Genomic DNA, 25,853 nt, shown 5'->3' with positions numbered 1-25,853 from the left:
CACAATACACATCCCTTATCATAACATCCCATGAGGATGCACACAATTATGGCATCAAACGCAAATGTGGGACATCACTGTAAATAATAAGCTATGCGGAATGCAAATATCCAGAAAGTAGTGCCACATGGTCGCAGGCATGAAATATCTGACTTCATCAGTTTTACTGTTACTGTGAAAGTTTAATTTGAGTTATACCACAAAAGACCATGACAGGGCCGAAGTTAATTACATTTACTAATAGCAAAAATACGAACAAAAACACAACTTTTATCGGATGGAGGACTAACATATACTGACTGTAGTCCAGGTGCCCATCTGAGATAGATAAATTCGTTTATAGATCCTCTGTAAACAGCAACTGTGCTTCATTCTCCCATAACATGACTCAGGGGGAGAATTTTGATGATTTGATTAGCCACAACAAATGTGCATAGAAACATTTCTTCAAAGGCAGTTATCCCTTTAGAACTGGTAAAACCTCGAGTTTGGTGTAGTGCATAAGTGTCAAAATACCCAAAGAATTTAAGATCCAGAAAAATATTCAGTCGCGGAGATTGAGATGTGAAGCTCACTCCCATTGACTTGGGAAAAACCCTGCCTAGGAGCAGCGGCAAAGAACATTGTTAAACTGAGTGAAAGTCACAACCTTCCTCCCCATATTAAATGATCAACTCATATTAGAAGCAGTATATTTGGCATTTTCTACTCATTGCCCACTTAACATTCTTTTAGGAGATGATTTTACTAAAGTGTGGAGTGGCCCTTCCACGCCAGATGCAAACATATAACTCCAAATAAATACATTGCAGGAAGGTAGGAGCTCTCTTGTCTTTTCAATGAATATCCTGCCTTCTGACCCTTGCCGCCTTTAATTTCCCTGCGGGGGTAATTCCCCCACGGTGCGGGGGGGGGGGGAGCGGTGGCGCCGCTGTGCTCGTGACGAGCTCAGCTCGTCATGACTCACAGTGGAGCTGAGCTCGTCACGACCCGTGCCCACTGATTAATTCTCCCGCTCAGGCGGGGAATTTATCGCACATGGGCGGGCCGTAGCCGTTATGACGAGCTCAGCTCGTCATGAGCACAGCTCCACTGTGACTCATGACGAGCTGAGCTCGTCATAAGCATGGAAGCGGTTAAGAATAGAGCAGCGTGCCTACATCTGATAAATACCAACCTCTTATCTTTTTTAGAGACAGCCTCTTGCCTCAGACTGCAGGTGACAGCACTGAATGATTTAAAATTAGAATTGCACACTCCAGGTTTTAGCGCCTTGTTTTGACATGTTCTTTTACTTTGAAAAACGAACGTCTAGGTTATAATCTAGCTTTTCTGCTGGTGTGAAGCAGTGCTCTGACATGCCCACAGACTCGTGTGGCTGGCGTCCCCGGCCAGGCCTGCCGAACGGAACACCAGGCCTCTGTGTTGCTCCAAGCCAGACCAAGTATCCACACACAACACACAAGGTACAATCACTAATCTTGCACACTCGCGTCTGAATCCTAAAGGCCTCACTCCTTACCTACAGAGTTGCTCCATCCTGGCTGGCGGCCCCACGACATTTACAAAGACGTGTGGCTTCGAGAACTTTATGTCGGTCTCTGACTCAAGTAGAAGGAAGGGAGGAGGGAGAGGCCTGCAGCATGCAAGCAGCCACGTGGTGAATGCCTCTCATTCCTAGGGCTGCCCGAAGAGTGTCACGAGGGCCATGGGGCAGAGCATGAACCTCAAAAAGGGGTTGAGATTTACACACTTGTTAAGTTTAATTAAATGGTGTGACCCAATCCACCCAAGCGAGGCGCTGTTGGCCTGTAGACCCAATCCACCCAGTGAACAAGCGAGGCGCTGCTGGCCTGTACTCGTGCCTCCTCCTAAAATAAGAATTATACTGTTCAAGTTTAGCATGTCAATGGTGGCAGAGCAGGGGGGTGGTCTGGCCCAGGCGGCAAGAGTTTTGTGGGCGGTGGCCTCCACCCTCTCTTACATGCAACCCCCACATGGGAGGCAACACAGAGACCACCAGCACCCCCCGCCCCCAGCTCTTTCATGTGGACAGCAAATGCAGTGACCGTCATGGGCGGCACAAGGTCTAGCTACACCACTGCATGTCACAGGTGGAGTACACGTTATGCAGACTTGAGACTTCAGCAGAGAGTTATGTGTCTCAATTGACCTACAGGCTGCAAAAAATAGAGGAATGATTTTAGGGGTAATGGTGGAACAATACTACAATTTTGGAAAGTGGAGGGGCCTCTATAAATACCTCAACCCTTGTCTCATCACTCTGATGGCACAGCAACGCTTCGCTTCCACGTTGTCGTGTGCCACTGCTGCTGTCCTGTAGAGCCTGCCTGATTAGTCTCCACTCTCCAATGCCGTTACTGCTGGTGAAGGCAAAATGTTTGGCCATGGCAATAGAAGAAAGAGCCAATCACTGCATGGATTCTTAATAAAGCCATGCAGTGATTTGTCCTGAGAGTCCAGTCTACCTTAACGGATTGGAACCTCCCACCCCAGCGCTCAGCAAAGCAGCCTAACTGCGTCTCAGAGCCAATCCTGACACTGCTCTCTTGCTGTTATATTACAAACACAGCATGAAAGCAGTGACATGATTGGCTGAAGCAGCCAAAGCTAGCGCTCATGAGGAGACTGGGGGCGGCAGCTGAGATTCTCTTTGGCTGAGCCGGTTCAATAATTGAACTTGTCTGGGAGGCCTAATGCGCATGTAGACTTGGCCACAGAAAGACTTCCATTCAACATGCGCACTGCCAGTTTAGCGAGTCTGTCTCACTCTCTGCGTCTACTGTCAATTATTTTTTAAGCCCTTCCCACCTTCCTCTGAAACTTAAACAAACAACTGACCCATGGCAGATGAAAAAAACTGACCGCCAGGGCCTGAACAAAAAAATGGAATATATAAATTTACTGCTGGGGATGGGGGGGCACAAATAGGTGCCGGGGGGACCTTAAATATGGGGGGCAATGCCCCAGTGCCCTAAAAGAGAAGCCACCCCTGTTTTAATTGCCAGTCCGAATACTATTGAGTAGCCCTGTTTATACACAGACTCAATGCCCCATATCTTTTGTAACCTAACAAGGACTTTGTCTTCCAAAAGTTTGTTCCACTTTTTACCTCCTCGTAGGTCAGCAATGTTACAACTACACATTTTAAGGGTGTTACAATGCCTTTAAGGGTGTTGCAAACCTTTTGCGATATTGAGGATTTGATAACTGGCTGTCAGAATACGTTCTCAAAGTCTGACTCAATGATGCAAAGAAGGGAGGTAAGTTGAGCAGGAGTTCAAGGGTACATGGCATAGCTGAAAAACATGGAATGGAATGTAAGCATTGCCATTACTAGAGGATAGAATAAACTCAAAGGCAGTAACAGGCAGTGACGCATTATAGGTCATGTCAACCTGCTGTAAACCTAAAGCCTTGCACACATGCAACCTTCATTTTGTTTGCCTAAAGGAATAAAATTAGGCTTATTTCAAATCGTGGCTTAATAGAGATGGGACTAAATGAGGCCTTTTTAGGCATCAGAACTGAACTGAGGCTGTTATCGGAGTTGACAAATATTGCTCCATTGCAGTTAAGCCCATGGCTAGGACACCATTTATTTATTCCATTTTAAATAAAGTGCCTTTCCAATGAGAAAGAAAAGCGTCCTGATTTTTGATCCTGACCACTTTGGATATATCAGGTCTGATTATAGAGGCGCACCACCTAATTGACATGTGCCAATGCTATAGTTATCCTTAAGGCATGTTGGGACTCCGCAAACATACTGCTACTGTGAGAAACTTCTCTGTATTAACCCAGGGGTTCCTTTTGACATTGGTTTGCACATAATGCATCCATTTGGGAGCATTTATATTTAGTGGGCCTGAACAGCGTATCATTCCTAAACTATTGAAGGTGCTTCGTCCCCATCACGTATGCGGTATGGCATCAGTCTGCCCTATGGGGCTCTTATTATTCATCAGTATTTGAGGTGCAGGAACTGGGGCAAATTTATATTTCCCTTAACCAGGAGACAAAAAAGGGTGGTGTGAAACAGTATTTGAATTTGCCTTACTAAGTAGAGCTTTTACTGACCGTAAAAAGTTCAACATTGTTTTCTATCTCTGAAAACTCTCCACAATAGCCTTGATTCCCTTCCATAGAGTAATACAATTTCAGCAAGAACTATGGGAGTTCTCTAAACATGTCCTAAGTTTTCCCTGTGTCACCAACTATTGGTTTGGGTCAGCAACAACCAGTGACTCTGAAATACCTTCTTGGACAGAAACCCCCAACTCTCCAACCCAAAGCCAAGAATGTCTTTGCACACACTTGTTGGTCTGCAGAATGCTCATGTACCTACCTTACACTGGCAGTGACATCTAGTCTTAGTCACATATAAAGAAAGCTGGCACTGTATATGAATTAGATTTATGAAAACCAATGGCCAAATAAGTAATGGAATAGATACTTAGACAAATGTGGAAGATTCTCACTCTTATTTCAGATGTATGGTTAGATGATCTGAGAAGTATATAGCTTAAATTGTACAATATAAACCAACCACAATATTTTAAAGCTGCTAAGATCACACTTTTTGATAGTATTCACAGGTTTCTTTTTTAAGAGAAGGTCATGACTGCCCATCCCACAGCTCCACTGATAACTAAGTTGCTACCATTAGTGGCTGAGGTTTGTGTTGGAATGTTTGGGCTCCTGGATCAGCGGGAGAATGCTGGAGTAAGTGGGCTCCACATTGAACAAGTAGGAGAGCAGTTGGAATTAAGCGACTGGTACACTGAACAGAAAAAAATGTTTTTTAATGAGTGTAATAATAATAGAGTTCCGTTTAGACCTGCATCAATACGTTGACATCACTAACGTGTATCTTTATGTGTTCTGGCAGATCCGTGATTCAGAGCGATGACACCATTTGCCAGGAGGGATACCCCTAGCTGTGAATGACACGAGAAGCTTACCATAGGACCTACCCCAGGTCGAGAAATCCCAGAATGGAAGCAGCTTCCGAACCTGATAATCAACATAATGCTTCTCATTCAGGTTGGACATCTATTGCCTTGTTTTCCATTTGTAGATAATCTCAGAATATTCTAATTCTAACTGATCCTGCTACAAAAACCCGGGTTTGTTATTACTATTTGTATGAGGAACACCACAATACCCATGCATCTCCTAGTCATTACTTGTGTTGGTGTAGACCTTGAGATACAGTTGCAGGAAAGGTAAACTTGCACATTTGTGTAAGTTTAATAAATTTGGGGATTCACAGACTATGAATTAATTGTAAGTTTACAACTGCGGAGACTCCACAGTCTGCACATAAAAAGACAGGAGAGGTCTGTCTTTTTTTGTGCAATGTCCTCTGCCCGATTGCGGAGACTGCATAGTCATAAACTTACTATTAACTCATAGTTTGTGCATGCCAACAAAATAGTAAACTTACACAAATGTCTAGCAGACTGTGTTCTAGATTGACCTATGGGGGTGTAGACTTGGATTGTAGGTAATATGTAAGCTTGCGGTGACAGGTGGTGTAGGCCTTTGGATAAAGTGGCATGGCCTAATTGACAAGGGTAACTTTACACTGTTGTGTAAGTTTACTATTGTGTTGGGATTCACAAACTACAAGTTAAGAGTAAATGTACGACTGCAGAGACTCCACAGTCAGGGTGGAGAACTCTGCACATAAAAAGATAGTACAGGGCTAGAAAAATTAAGTATAGGACAGCAGCAGAGTCTGAAGTGAGTCTCAATCAGCTGATAGATGTGTCTAGGGAATTGGCCTCAAGGTTACCCAATGTATTCAAACATATCTGTTATAACTCAGACAATCAACGTTTTTTTAAGAAAAGTCTGTTTAATAAACTTCTTGAAAGAATTGAAAAGAGCCATCATAGTGCAGGTCATATCTGCCAAAATGACCTCCAAACTCTGTGGCATATCTACAAGGAAATGTCGCAGCGCGTCACTTCAGCTAATTACGCAGAACCGTGCCATTTAAAAAACACAGGGATGCACCGTATTTACAACAATATGGTGCACCCATGTGTTTTCCCTTGCACTGGAGCTAAAATTAGCTGCCTAGTGCCAACACACACACCCTGGCGCCATAGTGCAAGGGTGCTTGCGTTGCAGGGAATTATTGTTTATGTGCAGGAAGGTGTCCCTTCCTGCACATAAACAATCAATAATGAAGATTTGCTACTTCTATTTGCGCTGCATTCTGCAGCACACATAGAAGTAGCAATTCACCATTATTTAATGATTGTTTATGTGCAGGAAGGTGTCCCTTCCTGCACATGAAAAAACCATCATTAAAGGTGTTTTGCTCTTACAACATGTGCTGCAGAATGCACACAAAGCAAAAGCAAAAACGAGAAAAGAAAGTGTTTCTCCTCGTTGCGCCAATCTAACGCCTGCCTAGTTTTTGGCACTGCTTCAGATTTACAGATCCCTGTAAATCGGGGACAGCGTCAAAAAGCAATGGGTGCTGTTGTGGAACACCCACAGCAGCACCCATTGCACGCCCCTTTCACGCAGAAAACTGTGTGAAAGGGTACAATATTTATAAAGCAGTGTTAAGCCATGCAAGGTGGCTTAACACCACTTTGTAGATATGGTGCAGGGCATTGCGCCACCAGAACGTCCTATAAAAGTGATATTCCGGTGGCGCAATCCCCTTGCAAATTTGCCCCTCTGTTTCTTTTTTTTTCTTTTTCTGAATAAACCCCAAGTAGATTAATTATCTTACTTTCTGGCATAAACAACGTAGATTTGTGTTTTTCAGTGTAGACATTTTTGGTTTGTTCACTGATAGAAATGAACAAACCATTCAGGAGAATGCCTCTCCCATGTAGGGTTGCCGCTTTGACATCACATGGCAGATGGCATTTTGTGGAAAATGTATACTGAAAAAGAAAACCTTTTATACAATTCCAGTGTTCAGCTGGTATCAGGTTCTGTGGTATGATGCTAGATTGTGTTTTCCTCGCTTGAAAGCTACTATGAAATTAGTACTGTAGGGCTCCTTACCCCTTTGGAAGCAGAATGGGTGGATGCTGTGGGGCCTTTATGAGATGACAGGGAATTCAAGTACAGTAGGTAAGTGTAGTATAAACAGGCTCCTGTTCATAAGAAGAAATAACGTCTTAGAGAGAAGTTAGAACTCCCAACATTGCAGGGTCACCCTGATGTTAGTAATCAAGATTCAGCAGAGGAACTACTGTAAAGCTGCTCAGTTGTTACACAGTACACCTGATCTCAAAACGAATCTGATTATGCAGAACCTATTTTTGCTCCTCTGTGCCCACCCTCTGCTTTGTTGTTATTCGAAGTTTTTGTATTCTGTTACATGAGACACACTTCCTTTCCCACCTGACTGGGTCCTCGCTGTGTAAGTGCCTGCAATAAATACATAAATAAAGTAAATCTGAAGATGCCTTAAGGTATTAGATCAATTCTTCCTTTGATTTGGTGCTTCTTCACCTTTACTCCTTATTTATCTTTGTACTTTTATGCTTAGTGGCTGGTCCTTGAATTTAACAAACATTGGGACACTGCAAGGGTGACACTGGGTAACATGTGATCTGGTCCTATGGCATACACCTCTGTCTAACTAACATTCTTCTGTAAAGAGTGTTTGTAGTCCAATATCTTTTATTCCATATATTCTTGCTAGTACACATAACATTTCCCTTGCAGCCTTGGGATTATCTAATATCTGAGCACTGACTTCCCCCCTCTTTTGGCTTAAGACTCAGTACACTATTTGAGCTTCTGATGGCTTTTGTTTGGTGGAACTCAAAACCTGGCATAAGGGCTCAAAAATTATATAATTGAGCATCGGCTGTAATAATGAGAACACAGTAAGGGTGTTCTGTATCGCCTGTCCTATTTGTTTTGTTTTTGAATCCTCATGCTAAGAGACAGAGGAATGAACTTGGACTACAAGGATTTTCAAAAGCAAGTGTTTCATCCAAGTTCGCATAATACGCTGCTAATCTAATTACATTACAGACAATAGTAAGAAATGGGCAATACAGAAGTCAGCCTCAAGAGATTATCCCAGATTTCAGGGTTCAAAAAGAACTCCAAAAAGAAGGTAGTAGTGTATTTCAATTTCAGACAACAAAAAAAAGAGAAAAGAAATGAAAAGAAAAGAAAAAAGAATCCCGATCTATGTTTCCTGTTCCCTTGTCTGGTGTGAATTTAGACTCCATCCCTTTCCTTTCTTCCTTTTCTCTTTTGTTTCGTTTTGACAGATCACATAAAGGACATTGCTCACAGCCATGAAAAATTAAACCTATTTGTGTCCTTTGACCAGATATTGGGGATAGAGGCGTCCCAGCGCTAAGGCAGAAACATGGAGGCTGATGACAGGAGAGAGACACTAAAACGAAGGGAAAAGATGAGTTTTAATGGCCTTACGGAAAGCCAAATAGTTATTCATGGCACGGATGGATAGTGGCAGAGTATTCCAAAGTTTGCCTGCCAATAAACGAAAGGAACGCCCGCCCACCGAGCCCTCCTCATGCGAGGCACAGTCACCAGGTGTTGTCCCATCGAACGAAGTTGGTGCAAGGGAGAAGAGAACGAGAGCAGGTTTGCCAAAATGCCAGGAGAGGAGGATTTCAGAATTTTAAATGCTGCACAAAGGGCCTTGAATTCCACTCGATTGGCAACCGGCAGTCAATGTAGCCGACAAATTGCACTGGAGGTGGGACACGTTCTAGGGAGGCGCAGAAGAGTTCTGGCCGCAGGGTTTTGGACTCTCTGAAGTCTCAGAACTTCAGTCTTGTTGACCCCTAAATAAAGTACATTAGCATCGTCCAGTCTTGACAGGATGGACGCCTGGATAATCATCTGCCTGATGGATGGGTCAAAGAACCCCAGCAGCGGTTTGAGCCCCCGTAATATGCAAAGGCAAGTCCCTGCAATATCATTGCTAAAATTGGATGCATGGCTGATACAGGGGCCTGATCTGTTTTAACAAATTTATGGGTCCGGTACTATTTGACCCGGGACACTGACCGCGGAAGACAAGTGTACAGGGGCACTGGCCAGTTTGATGCATTTACAGGCATGGTACTGATCGAATAGGGGCACTAGCATGGGCAGATGAATGCATTAAAGATATTAGCATTTATTAGAATAGAATTTTGTACCATCATGACTAGGTTTAGGGATACATGTAATAACCTGGAGTATTGTGCAAATGGAAGCACATTATTCCCTGCTGGTATGATATTTATGGAATTGATCCAGTTATAAGAACTAATGGGAGCTTCATTACAAATTTGATCTATTTGGTGTCCCTATATATGGTGTTTGGCACGTAGATTCTTTCCATTGACGTGTGTTTTTCACTCAAATTGATGGGGATGAACTTTTTCAAAATGGTTTTGTAATTTCATTTTATATTATTTGAGGATGTTCCCATTCATCTTTAGCATGGAGCATACAGAATAGCCACATTTACTGTACATGATGGATTACTCTGTAAAATTCTGCATTGACAGGTGGATGAAATTCTTTAAATTTTGATGGAATTTATAGAAATTGTTACGATTATTTGATTTTTGTCAGTCTTATGGGTATAAATAATGAAATTATTGCTGTTACCCAGATATTTTTTGTTTGGACATTGTTAGTATTTTTTCCAACCCGTTTAATGATCGGATGTAATTTGGAGTGCCACTTCCTTTCTTCATTGAAGATCTAGGATTTTGTTCATTGTAATTAATTATGATCCAAATTACTAAAAACAATTAAATAATTAATATGGTTAATTACCTAATTAAGCAATTAACAAATAAAAATATTAGCATATTATCTAAATAATAAAATACGAATATTTTTACCATATTGAAAACTATATGCTGAATAACTAAACAAAACTTACATAATTCATTATCTAATTAACACATTGCAACTTATAAAAAAATTATAATTATTGAAAAGTAAATAGTTGAAAACCTTTCCATCCTTTTCCCCTACAACCTAACCCACCGAAATAATTGAAAAAAAACACAAAATACCTTAACATTTATTACCAAATATAAAAAATGACCCTAAAAAATAATGAAACTTACTTAACTTTTAAATAATAACTTATAACGCAAAAACTGATAAACCCCAACTAAATAATTACAAATTATATTATGTACAGTAGTACAATAAAAGACAAAAAACAACATTCTTACCATCTATATTCTTTCCCATAATGTTTCCGACATCACTATATTTGTTTTGGTGGAATACGTATTGTACAAAGGTGTTTCGCATTTCACACAGGATACCTCTAGTTACTGTTGTAGTCACTAAGCTGACACTTTTTGGAAGAATATTTGAAATGATTAGAAAATAATGAATAGTTATAAACAATTTGACCAATCATCTACATAAACAGAAAATGTAATATTTCAGACGCTGACACCGACACAAGTCCCAATTCATTGATGACTACAAAAGAACTACAAGAATATTGGCGACATGTCAAATCAGAAGATAAAATTGTGAAACCTCTGTTTGAAATTCCTACTACAAGAATCGTAGAAGACTCTTGTTCAAAATATGTGGTAAGATATACAGTACAACGTGTTTGCTTTATTAGCACGTATAGATTTGGAACTTAATTGTTGCTGAAATTCTGTCTGCCTTTGATGGTGTGTTTTTCAACAAGTAATAAAATGAAGTTTTACAAACATATATTTCAATCACAAGAACATTCAATGTATGTAGATGTAATGTGAGTTTCATAGGATAACCAAAACATCTAGATAGAGTTAATTGTTACTGATCTATGTGAAAACAGAGAAACCCGTTGGTAAGGATAACGTTACTTTTTCCTGTTAACAAGAAATCAGTACCATTTTTTTTATTTTGTTTGTCTTCTTTGCTCATTCTATTTAGTGGGTGCAGTCCCCAAACTGTTTCTAACCACACTTTCCCACCACCTTTGTTGTCAATAAACAGTGAGTAAGGTTTTCTTGTTATTTTTTTACAAATTATGGGTTTCTTGCTTATGGTGTACAGCTTTACGGATAAAGCTGGTTGTTACTAGTGTAAAGTCCACTTTCATCATGAAGAAGGATTCATTTAAAATGATGGCTGAGTCCATGTGCAAAGTACATTTATTCAGATAAATTTTGTTTAAGAAAGAATACAAAATAAACTTCATGCCTGAGAGAATCAATTCTTTTCAGAAATATTTTGTATAAAGGATAACCTAAAATAGTGTACTTATGAAGTACAATGTTGACAAACATTGAAGGGGATATTTTACCAGACTCAAAATCTCTTTAATTTAAAGTGCCATCTTGATATCATGATAGTTGAGAAGAATTCTGACAAAGACGTATCACAATTCATCAAGCTTTTTATTGGTGTATTTATAAATATTTTCAGAGGAGTAGAAAGTTATTTGTGTCTAAGACGTATGTCTAGATTCTGTGTACCTCCGATCCTAGTATCTATGTGCCATGTGACTGTGGCCTTTGTGTTTCTGCTGCACTTCTGTGTGCCACATGTCCAGTCCTCTAGTATCTGTGCTCCAAAATGTAACTACCCCACATGCCCCATTATTACTTGACTGTCTATTCTCCGTGTGTCTATGCTGCAAGTGTGTGTGACATACAGTATCTGTTCCTCGCATGCGTGTTGCCCCCTTTTCTGTGCTTCATTTGTTGGCACTCCATAATTCTATGATCAATGCCTGCGTCCTATGTCTTCTTGCGCTATATCTGTGTTCCTTTTCAGTTTTAGGTATGGCTGTGGCCAACATGTCTGTGCTTAATATGTTGGTGACCCAGGTGTCTGTACTGCATACCCATTTTCTTTTTGTGTCTTCCAGGTTTGTGTGCTGCATCTCAATGCTCAATGCCTGTTGTTTCACTTTTTCTATCCAACGTTTGTGAGCCTCAGCACTGTATTACTTGTCCGTTACCAGTTCCAGCGGGGGTAAGGTTCTTTTTGGGCCTCTTATCAGCTACTTTGCAGATAAAAGCATATAATTATCGCTATAAGATAGACTGATATAAAAAGGAAAGGAGGATGAGCGAGTGGATGCATGAGTATGTGAAAGGATGAATGAGTGGGTGAAAGACTGGGTGGATGAAAGGATCGATGGATGAATGGATAAATGGATGTCTGGGTGAAAGGATAGGTGGATGATAGCATGGAATTATGAGTGGGTGAAAGGGAGGTTAGGTGAAAGGGTGAGTGGATGAAAGAATGGATAGATGAGTAGGCGGAAGGATAGGCGGGTAAAAGGATGGTTGTGTGGAAGAAAGGATGAATTGGTAGATGTATGGATGGGTGGGTGGGTGGTTAAAAGGTAGGGAGGGTGAAATGTTGGATGGATGAGTAGGTGAAAGGATAAGTGGGTGAAAGGACAGATGAGAGGGTGAAAGGATGGAAGGGCGCAAGGATGGATAGATGAGTGAGTGAAAGGATGGGTAGATGAGTGGGTGAAAGAATGGCTGGATGAGTGGGTCAGACGATGGCTAGATGGGTGGGTGAAAGGATGGTAGAGTAAATGGAAATCCAAGAGGTTGGATGGGTGGATATAATGGTGGCAGAGTAAAGAAAAACCTGAGAGGATGAAGGGTGGATGAAAAGATAGAGTAAATGGAAATCTGAGAGGGATGAATGGATGGATGGATAGATGAAAGGAGGACAGAGTACATGGAAATCTGAGGCTGGACGGTTGGGTGGGTGCATTGAAATGATGGAAGAGTAAATGGGCATCTGAGAGGATGGATGGATGGATGCAGGACCGTCATGAACCCCCAGCTTTACCAGCTATAGCAGGTGGGGTTCTTTAAAGTGCCTCTTCTCTGCAACTTGGCAGATAAAAGCTTAATATTGTCACACAAAAAAAGAAAGATATGCTGATGGAAAAGGGAAAGAAGGATGGACGAGTGGCTGTATGAGTACGTGAAAGGATGTATAAGTAGTTGAAAGGGTGGGTGGGTGAAATGATGGATGGATGAATGGGTGAAAGGATGGGTGAATTAAAGGATGGATGTGAGGGTGAAAGGTTGCGTGGATGAAAGGATGAGCATGTGCATAGGTGGGTGGGCTAAAGGATGGATGAGTTTGTGAAAGGATGATTGGATGAAAGGATGGGTGGGTGGGTGAAAGTATGGAAGGGTGAAAGAATGGATGAGCGGTTGAAAGGATGGCTTAGATGAGAGGGTGAAAGGATGGGTGGATGAGTGGGTGAGCTGATGGCTAGATAGGAGGATGAAATGATGGCAGAGTGAATGTAAATCTGAGAGGATGGATGAGTGAAGGAAAAGTTGGCAGAATAAATGTAAATCTGAGGAAATGGATATGTTGATAACAAGATGGTGGAGTAAATGGAAATCTAAGATGGGTGGATAGTTGGATGGATAGATGGATGGATGGATGGATGGATGGACAGATGGATGAAAGGAGGGCAGATTAAATTGAAATCTGAGATGATGAATGGATGGAGGATAGATGAAAGGATGGCAGAGTAAATGGGTATCTCCAAGAATGAATGGATGGATGGATGGATGGATGGCAGAGTAAATAGAAATCTGAAATGATGTATGGGTGGGTGAAAGGACGGCAGAGAAAATGGAAATCTGCAAGGATGGGTGGGTGAAAGGATGGTATAGTACATGGAAATCTGAGAAGATGAATGGCAAATGAAATGGAAATCGGAGAGAATGGATGGATGAACGGATGGATGAACAAAATAAATCAGTGTATGGATGAAAGGCTTAATTGATGGACGAGTAAGTAAAATGACAGATGTACAGGTGGATGGATGTATAGATGAATGCAAGCATAGATGATGATGTCTGTATGGATTGATGGATAGAATGACTAATGAATGGATTAATGATGGATGACAGAATGAATGGATGGGAGAAATGTAAAGGTGAAATGGTGGATGTTAATGGGTGGATGGAAGGGTGAAAGGAAGAATAGATATATTCTTGGATGGAAGATACAAAGGAGCTATTCTAGGGAGGTTTGGGCGCACAAGCCTCGTTTGCTTGGTGCAATCAGAGCTTGAGTTCAAAGTGGGGGTATTTTAATTTTCAGGCTACTACCCTGCATTGAGGATGGATAGATGGATGGAAAGATTGAAGGAATGACCAATGAATGGATGGAATGGTGAAAGATTAATGATGGATGAAAGAATGAATGGATGAGAGGTATGTAAATGTGAAATGTTGAATATAAGTGGGTGGATGGAAGGGTGAAAGGATGAATGATCAATTATTGGATGGAAGGGACAAGGTATCTCTTCTGGGGAGGTTTGGGTTCAAATGCTTCACTTGCTTGGTGCCATCAGAGCTTGGGTTCAAAGTGGGGGGGGGGTATTTTAATTTTCTGGCTACTCCATTGTGTCCATGACTCATGTGTCTATTCTCCATATGTGCTTCTATTTGGTATGTGTTTCATGCATAATTCCAATCAACCTGCCTTCTGAACCACAAATTAGATCATGAGTCCATGACCCTCTCTTGTAAGTGATTCACAAGAGAGAACATCTAACAGTGGACAACAGGCTTTCTCTATCTGGGGCTCCTGCTTCATATATTATGTTGGTGAATCCTTTCAGACCGTGATGCCCTTACGCCTCTTCTGAAAGAGTCTGAAAGCCAATTCTAAACCAAATGGCAAAAAGTAGTAAAAAGTAAAAGAAAATATATTTAAAAATATTTGCATAGTCATTAATAGTCCTGTCCAAGGCATTCAAAGTAGCTGTAGCTGCATAATAAGAAAAGTAAAATAAAGATCAAGAGTGCACTATTTAAGTTTAAAAACACTGTGAATTTGGTTTCAGGGCACCCACCCATTTTCATATGTGCATATGGTCCCTTCTAAGTTAACATCAGTTACCAGGATCATCTCAAATATGTCCCTTAATTTTTGTAAAAACACTACAGCAGTGTGTCTAGTAATTCAGACAGATCAGAAGAGTACCAGATTTAGCCTGCAGAGGTAAATGCTGTATTAAAAAAGACACAGGGACGAGACTATCACATGCGTACCCCAAGTTTGAAGAAGTTCCTTATGCAGGCCTCCAGTGCTCAAACCTGTTAAAGAATGACATCTCCAAGAATGGAGAGTAATTGCCTCAGTACTTACCAGTAATCCTTATTACTCTTACTCCTACTCATGTCCGTCATTACTTAGGAGGTGAATCCCACCTCAGAGACAGAAATATCAGGAGTGCTGAAAATGCAAGTCCTGCCCACGCTATACTGGGTGACATTTCCGGGCTGGTATTCCCACCATTCGCCTCTAGCTACCAAGGCAAATCAAAGACCTGAAACAGAGGGAGCGTCGGCAATTCATAAGAAATTGGGATGTTTAGGAATAGTACTAAGAGCAATGAAGATTAGGAGTGAGTAATCAGGCAACTACCCCCATGACCCTCACCCTCGACCCACTCATTACTTATGAGTTATACCATCGCCAATGGACTTTGACAGTAAAAAAAGGTTAAGGTAGGATGTGTTTAGGGTAGGCAGTTGAAACTAATTTGAATTCAAAGTCAATCTGTGGTCTGTGATAATTTGATTTTATTAATTTATTAAGCATAATGCAAAGCATTTTCTTTCTTATATGCCAGCCAACACGTGTTTCACCCCTTACGTGGTGAGCAGGCCTGTTTTCTTTTTTAAGGTTGTATGTAGTAACTGTTAAAAGTTACATTCATATTGTAGTGACAAATATAGTAGACATACCATAATCAACAATACAATTAGGTTCACATTAAAAGACATGGAAAAGGGAGAGAGAAGGACAAAATGCCCACATTTCACAGCTATCAAATATGGACTAACTTACTGGCCCCATTTGAAGTCTACCAGTGCAATTAGTTAAGTTTTAAAGGTAAAGGACAAAGGAAGGCATGAGGAACTGTTTCAAGAAATCAAAGGAAAAAGAAGTAATGAATAAGTGAGCATCCACTGTGCTCTTCCTTAAAATCGTCTGCGGCCAGATCGGTTCTTTATATAGTACTATACACAATGGGGTATATTCACAAGAACGTGTGCTAAACATCACCAAAAAATGCTAACGCAACATTACACATCGTAGCCTATTGAGGGAAAATAACCCAGTGTCAACGTGGAATTCACGACATGGCAGTAGCATGCAATAGCCGAAAACACGGCAAATGTCCGCGATACAACCACCCGACGGAGATAAAAACACAAACCACAACACCAAAAAATGTGCGATGAGCCCATTCGCGAAGAGGAAAGCAGGGATAAGCACCGCCAGGCCCGCAAAACACACGGCAGGCGGGAATAAGAACAATAAAAGCCTGACAAAGAAAGACAAACCAAACAGAAAACAACAGCCAACCACAATGGAGGCAACCCAAGCCAGCAGACAACCCCACCAGCCCCATTGGCAACAAAACATTGTACATGGCAGCCGTCTTTGACAAGGTGAATTCAGCCTGAGAGCGGAGGAGGATAATGACAGAAAACCAGAACTTCCGGAATGATGCGAAAGGAACAAACAAACAGAAACACGCCAACAACAAGAAGGCAGCAATGCACACCGGAGGTGGGAGATCAGCGCCACACCAGGAGCTGGATGACATGAAGGAAATGGTGTCCACCACATCAGTTTGGAGATGATGGCAGGACCCGGGGCCCGGAAACTGCCCAAAACAACAGCCACAACAGCAACAGGGAGAGGAACCAGCAGGGACTGGGGGGACAGGGGAGATGGGCACAATGGCACACATGCACAACTAAACACAGCACAATTGCAGACAAACCATGCCCAAGAGTAACAACACCAACCAGGAGCACAAGTCACACCACTGAACAAGCACAGAAGTGAAAACCACACTGCCTAAAAGGGAGAAGGGTGAGCCAAATCAGACCTGAAGGGACATCTCACACACAATACAGCACACACACATAGGAAGCAGAGCACCCCAACATCTAACACAATGTGGTACAAACACCAACATGTGCACAACCAAACAACCAAACACAAGTGCACCCGTCTGTGGCCGGTAAATGGCCATACGCATCTGGCAATGCACGAAACCGGGACATGATAATGCACAAGTACAAACACACAGTCCTGATGGGGTAGCAATGCACATATGGCAGGGAGGCAGAGTCCAAGACACACACATTGGCATATAAATCAAGACACAACACAGTTGGAGACAACTGAAAGTGCGGAAACGTTATCAACAAGTGCGTGTCAGTACGGCCAAGAGAAGTGCCACGATATGCAGACAAATGCAGCAGCATGTCTGAATGAGAAACGTAGGAAAGCGCCCATGTCCACCTCGGGGGAGTATCTCACCAACACAAGTCAGTGCCAACCCGCGTTGGTTGTACGCGTCTGGATCATGAGTCCTGGCCAATGCAGCCATGTCCTCTGTCGTCTTGGGACATGTGACCAGATTCCCAACATGCAACCATGTGTCCGGACACGTGCAATGAGTCACATCCAGTTGTGGCTGCAGGTACCTCGTCACTCGTCCATGAATGCGAGTGCAGCTGAGTAGGCCAACATCTCCAATGAGCGATCGTTGTCCACCACATCTGACATGTCGTCGACGTAATCCATCAGCTGACCCAGACAGATGTGCTGACTCCAACCACTGGACCCAATGTGCACCAAAGCCCAATCGGGTTGTGGCTCAGTGTGCTCACGGCACACGACGACTCGTGCAATCTCCCAGGTGCACTTTCCAGCCTGCATGCCAAACATCCATGCATGCCATAAACGGGCATCCCGGTGACACTCCTGGTTGTGGGCCAACATTGGGCGCACACACACGTCGTAATCCAGGTCAGCAACCGTTACGTTGGAGAGGCAGATATCCATGGACCACTCGAATATGCATGAGCGACAATGCAACACAGGCTGCACGCAGGTGACGTTCGCAAGGCGGAAGCTGAGCCGGTAACTGCAGCAGACATGCACGGTGCAGGTCCACATGACTGGAGTCGAGCATTTGTCTGGGATGGTCTGCCATTGCGTCAGTGGCTCTGCTTGAAGCGGCACTGGCATGCCCTGCACCAGTCCTGTGGATGAAATGGCACATCTCGGTGCAATGAGCAGTGTCTGTGTGCAACGGGTGCAGGCCTGGGGTGGGGTGGGAGTACGTGTGAAGTCCATTTCACGCACGCCAACTACCAAGGACTACTGCGTGTGAGATGTGTACACATTGGTCTCACGTCGGGCAGTGCGTAGTGTGGGAGTCTCAAGCAAATGCTATTGTATCTGTCAGGGGGTGCTGGCCACATGCAAGTTCCTGCTCTGGGCTGCAGATGTGCTACTGCCTGATAGTTCAGACAAAGGACCTTTCATCCCTACAGTAACTTCACTGGCTGCATGTATACAGGAGATGTACAGAGGCCGGTCGTGGGTGTGGTGGGACGTCTGTGACCCTGGAAATCATGAATGATATGCCCAGCACATGGCACATGAGCGGACTCACTGTGTGTCTCGTTGCCACACAGCTGCTCCTCCCTGCCACGTGCCCCCACACTTGTGTGCGCTGCGCGTGCGCATCACGTGCACTCCTATGGGACACCATTCTAATGCCTGTCCGTGCATGTCCAGTGCCATGCCAACAACACCGTGACGCTAGCCTTCGAAGATGTTCGCCCACTTGGGTGTAGGCCAATGGTCCGGACAGGGCGGACACAGGTGTACAGCCCATGGCTGGCTGTGATCGCACTGTGAATGAGGCCAGGCAACTGACTCATGCCTCCGCAGGACAGATACACATAACACTTGGTATGCATGTGCCAAGCCCCCGAGCAGTCTTGCACTCCTACATGTCCCTGTGCCTGCGGGCCCGCCCTTCTGTTGCATGCCACATTGCAACATCGACTACTGTGGCCCAGGTGGCCATAACACCCCAATACAGAGACACACTTTCCGCACTTCCTGCCCAGGGCCAGGTCCGAGCCACGCCCTGCACCCCCTGCCAAACCAGCACACGCAGCTTGTGCATGCAGGTGGGTAGGTGTGGGGCTACATTTCCAGGGTCACTGCCAATGCTGAGGTGACATGGCAACGTCCGCTGAAGACAGCATACTGTGATGTTACAGGGCCCGTGCCCATCATGCTGACACAATGAACACATGGACACACTTGCTCAGATGGCGTGAATGGCTACGGGCACATGCACACGGCCACATTTATTAGCAGGCACACTTACTGAGTGACACCTGTGTTGGATCTGTGTGGGGTGTGTGCACACCAGCCGGCAAGGGCTGTCTGGTGCAGTCAGAAATCGACAACAGTGTACATCCTAAAGGACACAACCATTCAACCATAAAGGCCCCATGACTTGTGCTGCACAGAGTTAGTAGCCCCGGATACACAGCGTCCTGCACGGGCCTGCCGCCACGGGACGCTAACTTGCGGGGCACTGGGGCAGGGTCACGAGTGCAGAGCAGGTTCCTGAGATAACAAAGGGCATTGTCACGGAGTGTCTCAGTGGACAGTGGAAGGGGTACCCCCGGGCATGATGCAGAGGGCAAGACCACGCAGAAACAGTCACTTTGGTGGGGATGAATGGAACAGACACATGTCGGACACCAAGTCCGGTCCAGCTAGATGAAGATGCAGAAAACCACCAGGCCATGGGCTCTGACGCCACCAAGGTCCCACCAGATGGTGCGCATGACTCATTGCACACAGAGCTAGTGGCACCAGTGCTGTTAGGGGATGTTGCCTGCAATGAGGCGTGTCCAATGGAGTGGATTCCTCCACATCTTACCCAAGACACAGCTCCACATGTGTGACCTACTGGACCGGAGTGTAGGCCTGAGGCAGCGGTCAGCACGGGCCATTCACTGAGTGTCGCCGGCATAGGTTGGATGGCCCCACCGGCTTGCGTAGTTCAGGTTCAGTGGCACCATGGGACGTGGACTTGCGGTGACCAGGGTTGATGGCACCAGGTCAGTTGTTGATAGTGTTCGGTCACCTCCGTGACAGGTGTGGATTCTGCCATTCGTGATTCGTGTCTAGATGCTGGATGTGGAACCTACTGGTCCGCAGGGTAGTCCTGGTCCCTCATGCACGTGTCACTGGCTTGTGTTGAACAGGGTTAGTTGCACCATGTGTCGCAGGTTTGCATTGAACTGGGTTAGTGGCACACATGTCGCAGGCCTGCCATATGGAACTATGCCTCACTGATCGAAGGGAGTCTGGTGCTGTGCCGCTACCCCGGCTTTGGGGTCGCTGCCACTCAGGACTCAGGACACAGTTTCACATGTGGGACCTACTGGGCCGAAGAGGACGCCGGTGGAGTATGTAAATGAGGAAGGAGTAATGTGGGCCCGCGATGGTCTGCGGAGGCTGCAGAGGTCGCGGGACTGGTGCTTGGAGCTTGCACCAGCACGAGGTGGGCCCTCTTTGACACACACTGGTGTAGGCAGGTGAGCAGAGCCTCGTTGATGCACTGGAACAGGCATGACGGGTCTGGGGACCAGCGTCACAGGGTGTAGTAGGCGCACAGGGACGCAGGCCCCACCGCGCTCGGCGCAGGACTCATGGCGGGCTGAGAGGTGCTGCCCTGGCAGACGCGTTGTCCATTCCGAATGAGAAGCACTACCAGTGCAACAGGCTTTTTGTTCACACCTCTACGCAGGCCTGGCGTATGACAGTCCAACCCACTACGCATGCGCATGCAGGGGGGACGTAACGTGCAACATTTCCATGTTCTGCCCCACAGCCTGTGGGAATATGGTAGCGTCCACTGACCACTACACTCCATGCACCAGCAGTTGATCTCCACATGGCCATTTCTGTGGTTTGCATTCTATGGTCTGTCCAGCACCACCACGCCACACCTGGCATTGGGTGGGTTCACATTCCTTAGTCACTTTCCGCCTCCGCACATGCCTGCTCCTCACATCCCGCTATTGTGTGTTTGTGGTGCCATGCTGTGGCTGGGTTGTGGACATTTCAAGGCCGGATTCCCAATGGAGTTGTTTTGTGGTGTCTGGCCGGTTGGCATGTTGTGTGTCATGTTGAATGTAGTTGTGCTGCGTACCCATTGGCAGTGTCGTGAGTTGAATGACTGTGGGTCTTCCGGTGCGGCTCTTGGCTGGGCTCCCTTTTACGCTGCAGGTAGTCGTCCTGCTTAACACCAGCAAAAGGCAGGTGTTAATTCCCTGGTGCTACCGCGGCTTATCGCCTGGTTTTGGTTCCCATTGCAGATCTGGCAGTTCGTTTTGAAAGTCGTGTTGTGGTTTTTTCGTGTGTTTTTGCACGGGAACGCCTACTCTGCATCTCATTAGGGTTAGTTGGTGGTGTCCACCGTGGAGGTAAATTTTGGGGCAGTTATCAAGGGAATACTGGCGATGTCTGCAGTTTGCACCGGCTTGTGAATGGGGTGTTACAGCTTTCTCTACTTTTGATGCGTTAAGGTGGGGATAAATCGGAGATGAGTCCTTGTGAATATCCCCCTATATCTAGTATAGGACATGTGAGAGGCTGGCCTGGTATATGATGTCCACTTATGGAAGTGGGCACCTTGAACCAGGCCAGACAACCTTTATTGTGATTTAAGAGGTCTTAGACAACCTTAGAAAGCTCTCTAAGTGGTAGCTGTGGAGAGCAGCCTTCAGGCTTAGTCCAGAAGGAGTGTAAAGCAGCTTGTTGTGCCAGAATGTAATCTTATAGTCTAGATTACGTGAAAAGAACCACACCAAGTATTTATAACTATATGTATTTATTATATAATATTCTTTAGAATCTTTAAGTATCTCCAACGCGGAGATAAACACAATGCACACAATACATTAGCAAAGAAACACTGTAAATAGCACAAAATACACAGTGGCTCCAGGGGGGACCAAACCATATACTAATAAAGTGTTATAAGAACCATGACTTGGCTCAAGACAGTGTTGAGAGGACGTAGAATTGCTGGGACGCCACAGAACCACCCAAGGTAAGTATATAGGGACCCCATGGAGAGTGTGTGCAGGGTGGGAACACGACCGCATGCACCGCACAAGTCAATATGCACATCGCTGTTGGATTTTTAAAGATTAAGGACCCTTCCCAGTGGACCCTGAAGAAACCCCGTGGAAGACAGAAGATTGGAGAGCCACTCCACTCCATGGATACCCTACTACCCATGTTACCTATACCAGGGAAGTCGGGTGCATATGTGTGAAGTGGTGTTGGAAACCGCTGTCGATCCCAATGGAGGACTTCAGGAAAGTGCCGGTGCTGGAAGAGGAGAAAGTGTTCATGGGAATCCAAACGTAGATACTTGAAGAGGAGTACCTGAAAGCAGAGAGGACAGAGCCTATGTCACTCAGGGGTGACCAAAAGACTTGGAAGACTAATGCCCTCCAATGTTGGGTGCTTCAGGAAAGATGATGATGACATTGACTCTGCACCTGTGAGGACCAGGCGATGCAGAGGAATACCAGGACCCAGATACGAGCTGTCCCACGAAGTATGTCGAGTGCTGAGAGGTTGGTGTCTCAGGCGGGAGCACCAACAAGCCTTGGCAAAGGAAAGCCACACAGAAATCAATGAAGGAGCAACGTCGGAACCAGCAAGATCCAGGGGACTCACCAAAGGCAGAAGAGTCAGTGCCGGCCCCAAGCAATCAGTGGAGCTCAAAAGACCCTCAAGTGAACCAACAGGCCGGAGGCTCTGGAGTCGCGAGAGGACCTTAAGCAGCTCACCAAAAGATGCAGGCCATGGTGCACATGATGTAGTGTGGCTGAAGATTCGGGTCACAGGAGATGCTCGAGGTTGGGGCTATTTAGAGCCCGAAGATCTTCTTGCAAAGAAGTCAGCAAGCCTTTGCAACTGCAAGTTGGACGCGGTACAAAGGGGTTTGGTTATTGCAACCCCCATGAGGAATACAGGCCTCAAACTTGGCGGAGGGTAGAGCAGGCCTTGGGAAATGTGGAAAACCACTGTTGTAGAGCCCACGGAGTCCAGAGGAGCAGAGGATCTGCAGACCAGTGTACTTAGTTGCGGTGCCTGCAAATGCAGGGGAGTGACTCCTTAATCCCAAGGGAGATTACTTCAGGTGTCTTTGATACTTCACAGGCCTTGGAGGTTCCTGTATGATGCATAGGCACAAACAATGCAGCAGACTGGAAAGGAGACCAAGTCAGACCCAAACAAAGTCCAGCGAAGTCCAGGGTGTCCAGACGGTAAAAGTGCAGTGGTGTCTGATCTGAATCTTATCCCTCGTCGAATCTACGGACCTACGCCCAGGTAAGCCCTTAAGTACCCTTGGAAAGGGTTGGGAAGATTCAGGGGACCAGAGAGGGGGGAGGTTACTCCTATGTCCTTTGTCCAGTTTTGTGTGCCAGAGTGGGAGCCAACGGCTCCCAGAACTGCTTTGAACTGGACTATATACAGGGACACCAAATGTGCCCCTCCTGTAGACTTTCAGGTGGTAGCAAGAGCACCTACCTGATCCCAATACACTAAATCCTGTCTGGGAGACGGTCACACCTCCCTGTGACAGGATGCCTATTGTTCCACCTTCCTCTGCTTGAGTTGGCTCAGCAGCAGGAGGGCAGAAATGTGTCTCTGGTCAGCAGCAACCTTTTTGTGCTGTCCGAGACTGTAAGGTTGGCACCGGGAACACTTAGAGCCTAACAGAGGGCTCTTCCAGTGCTTGGAATCATAACCCCACACCGTTTACGGTGTGGGGATATGATTCCAACATGTTTGATTCCAAACATGATAGGATTTGTTGCAGCCATTTTCGAGATGGTCATCGAGTAATTACGCGGTGCCCCTCTATATAGTATATGGCTGCTTCACTGACAACCTGGAAGAATGGACTCTGTAGCGCGCAGGGTCACCCTCTCACTTAAAATCAAGCACCCTGCCATCAGGATTGCAAAGGCCTGCTATAGATGTGACTTACAGGTTGTAAGTGCAGTGACCCAAGATATAGTAAACCTATATCTTTAGTATGTGGTGCAAGCACCAACTTACACAGGCTGCAATGGCAGGTCTGTAGTCCCATTTGGAATGGTCTCTCATGGCTGGCACAATACATTCTGCAGCCCATTGGAGACCTCTGGGGTACCTTTGGTCTGGGTACATGGGTACCATATACTAGGGGCTGACAAGGGGACCCCAGTATCCAATCTGGGTTGTACCTAAGTACTGAACACAGCAATTTAGGGAGAAAGCAGATAGACTGGGTTCCTGATTAGCAGGATCCCAGTCAAACTAGTCAAAATACAGATTAGCACCAGGAAAAAAGTGGAGGTAACCATGCAGAAGGATCCTACCTTCCTACAGGACATGTGGTCTAATGGCTTTTCTTCAGACTGTGTGTGACACTAAGAGACCTAGGGCCAGATCTACCACCCTAACTTGCATGCGCAAATGGGTTTGCGACCCGTTTGCGCATAGAAAATGGCCCAGGGCCATGTACAATCCCTCAATAGTGAGTCGCAATTTATTTGCGAGTCGCCATTTAGTAATTGCGAGTCGCTATTAGGAAGAGGCGTGCCCTTCCTAATAGCGTCTGCAAAGCAATGTTTGAATGTTTTGTGACCGCAATTGCGGTTGCAAAACAGTCGCAAATTACCACCCTCTTCAAGAGGGTGGTAATGCAGTCGCAATTTAGAAGGGGTCCCCAGGGGACCCCTTCCACTTTGTGACTGTCTCTAAAAACATTTTTTAAGGGCAGGCAGTGGTCCCAGGGACCACTACCTGCCCTTAAAAAGTGAAACAAAATCGTTTACATTTTTTTTTTTTTAAATGCATCCCGTTTTCCTTTAAGGAAAAAGGGGTGCATTTAAAAAAAAAGCTGCTTTATTTAAAAGCAGTCCCAGACATGGTGGTCTGCTGAGCCCAGGAGGCCATCATCCCTGGTAGGGCCAATCATTCCCAAAGGGCTCGCAAATTGCGAGAGGCTCATTAATATTCATGTGCCTCGCAATTTGCGACCCCATTGGGAATCACAAACAGTGTTAAACACACTGTTGTACATGCCAAATAGCGCCTTGCAAAATGCGAGTCACAAATTAGTAGCAATTTGTGAGGTGCTATTTTGCAGGTCGTAAATCTGGCCCCTAATGTGCAATCTTGGCTTCTGCATTAAATCGAATTGTGTGATCCTGTTCAAATACAATTAGATCTCAGTTACTTCTTCTATCAAAACTGGGGGCCAGATTTAATATTATTTGGCACAGTACAACCCAGTAAGGCAATTTTCTGCGCTGCATCAAATGTAGAGCGCACAAATGTGCCATATTTCCCAACATATGGCTCTTTCACTGCGCAGGCGCACTATATATACACAGGTAGTCAATTATAACATATGCAGATGACACCCAATTGGTGGTCTCAGTGACAGAGGATCCTGACGCTAAAAATAACTTAGTGCCCTCCTGCATGGAAAAAATTGCCAGATGGATGACACGCAGTAGGCTAAAACTTAACAGGAACAAAACAGAACTAATGTTCCTAGGCAACAAGCTAACACCACAAATCACGATGAAGTGGTCAAAAGAACTAGGACATTCCCCGAAGCATAAGAGCCCCATAAAAAATCTAGGAATGTGGCTAGACTACAACCTCACAATGGAGTTCCAAGCCAGGAAATTAGCAGCCACTTGTTTCGGAATACTCAGGATGCACCGAACAATCATGGACCTCATTCCAGAGGAGACCCAGAGAATCGTGGTACAGGCGCTGGTGGACTTGCGTCTCGACTACAGAAATTCTCTCTTCCTGGGCTCACCAAAATATATGCTGAATAAACTGCAGGTGGTGCAGAATGTGGCAGCCAGACTACTTAGAAAAACAGCTAGACATGAATCAGCGCAAAA

General features: G+C 44.9%; 1 protein-coding gene across 2 annotated transcripts in view; it reads left to right on the top strand.

Annotated features, from left to right (window-relative positions):
* The window catches only part of SNX20 (sorting nexin 20), a 112,982-nt gene that overhangs the window by 4,905 nt on the left and 82,224 nt on the right, over window positions 1-25,853 (top strand). The window contains exons 2-4 of one of the 2 annotated variants that reach the window (XM_085637888.1): window positions 4,913-5,067; window positions 10,453-10,604; window positions 11,879-11,985. In XM_085637888.1, coding sequence (XP_085494014.1) covers window positions 11,905-11,985 — 81 coding nt within the window. In that variant the 5' untranslated portion in view covers window positions 4,913-5,067; window positions 10,453-10,604; window positions 11,879-11,904. The remainder of the gene's footprint in view (window positions 1-4,912; window positions 5,068-10,452; window positions 10,605-11,878; window positions 11,986-25,853) is intronic. The other variant, XM_085637887.1, reaches the window with a different exon arrangement.

This window comes from Triturus cristatus, chromosome 12 (assembly GCF_964204655.1).
Source record: "Triturus cristatus chromosome 12, aTriCri1.1, whole genome shotgun sequence".
NCBI classification, from domain to species: domain Eukaryota; kingdom Metazoa; phylum Chordata; class Amphibia; order Caudata; family Salamandridae; genus Triturus; species Triturus cristatus.
The sequence above is the reverse complement of the archived record's forward strand: the minus strand, read 5'-3'. Positions and strand labels throughout refer to the sequence as shown.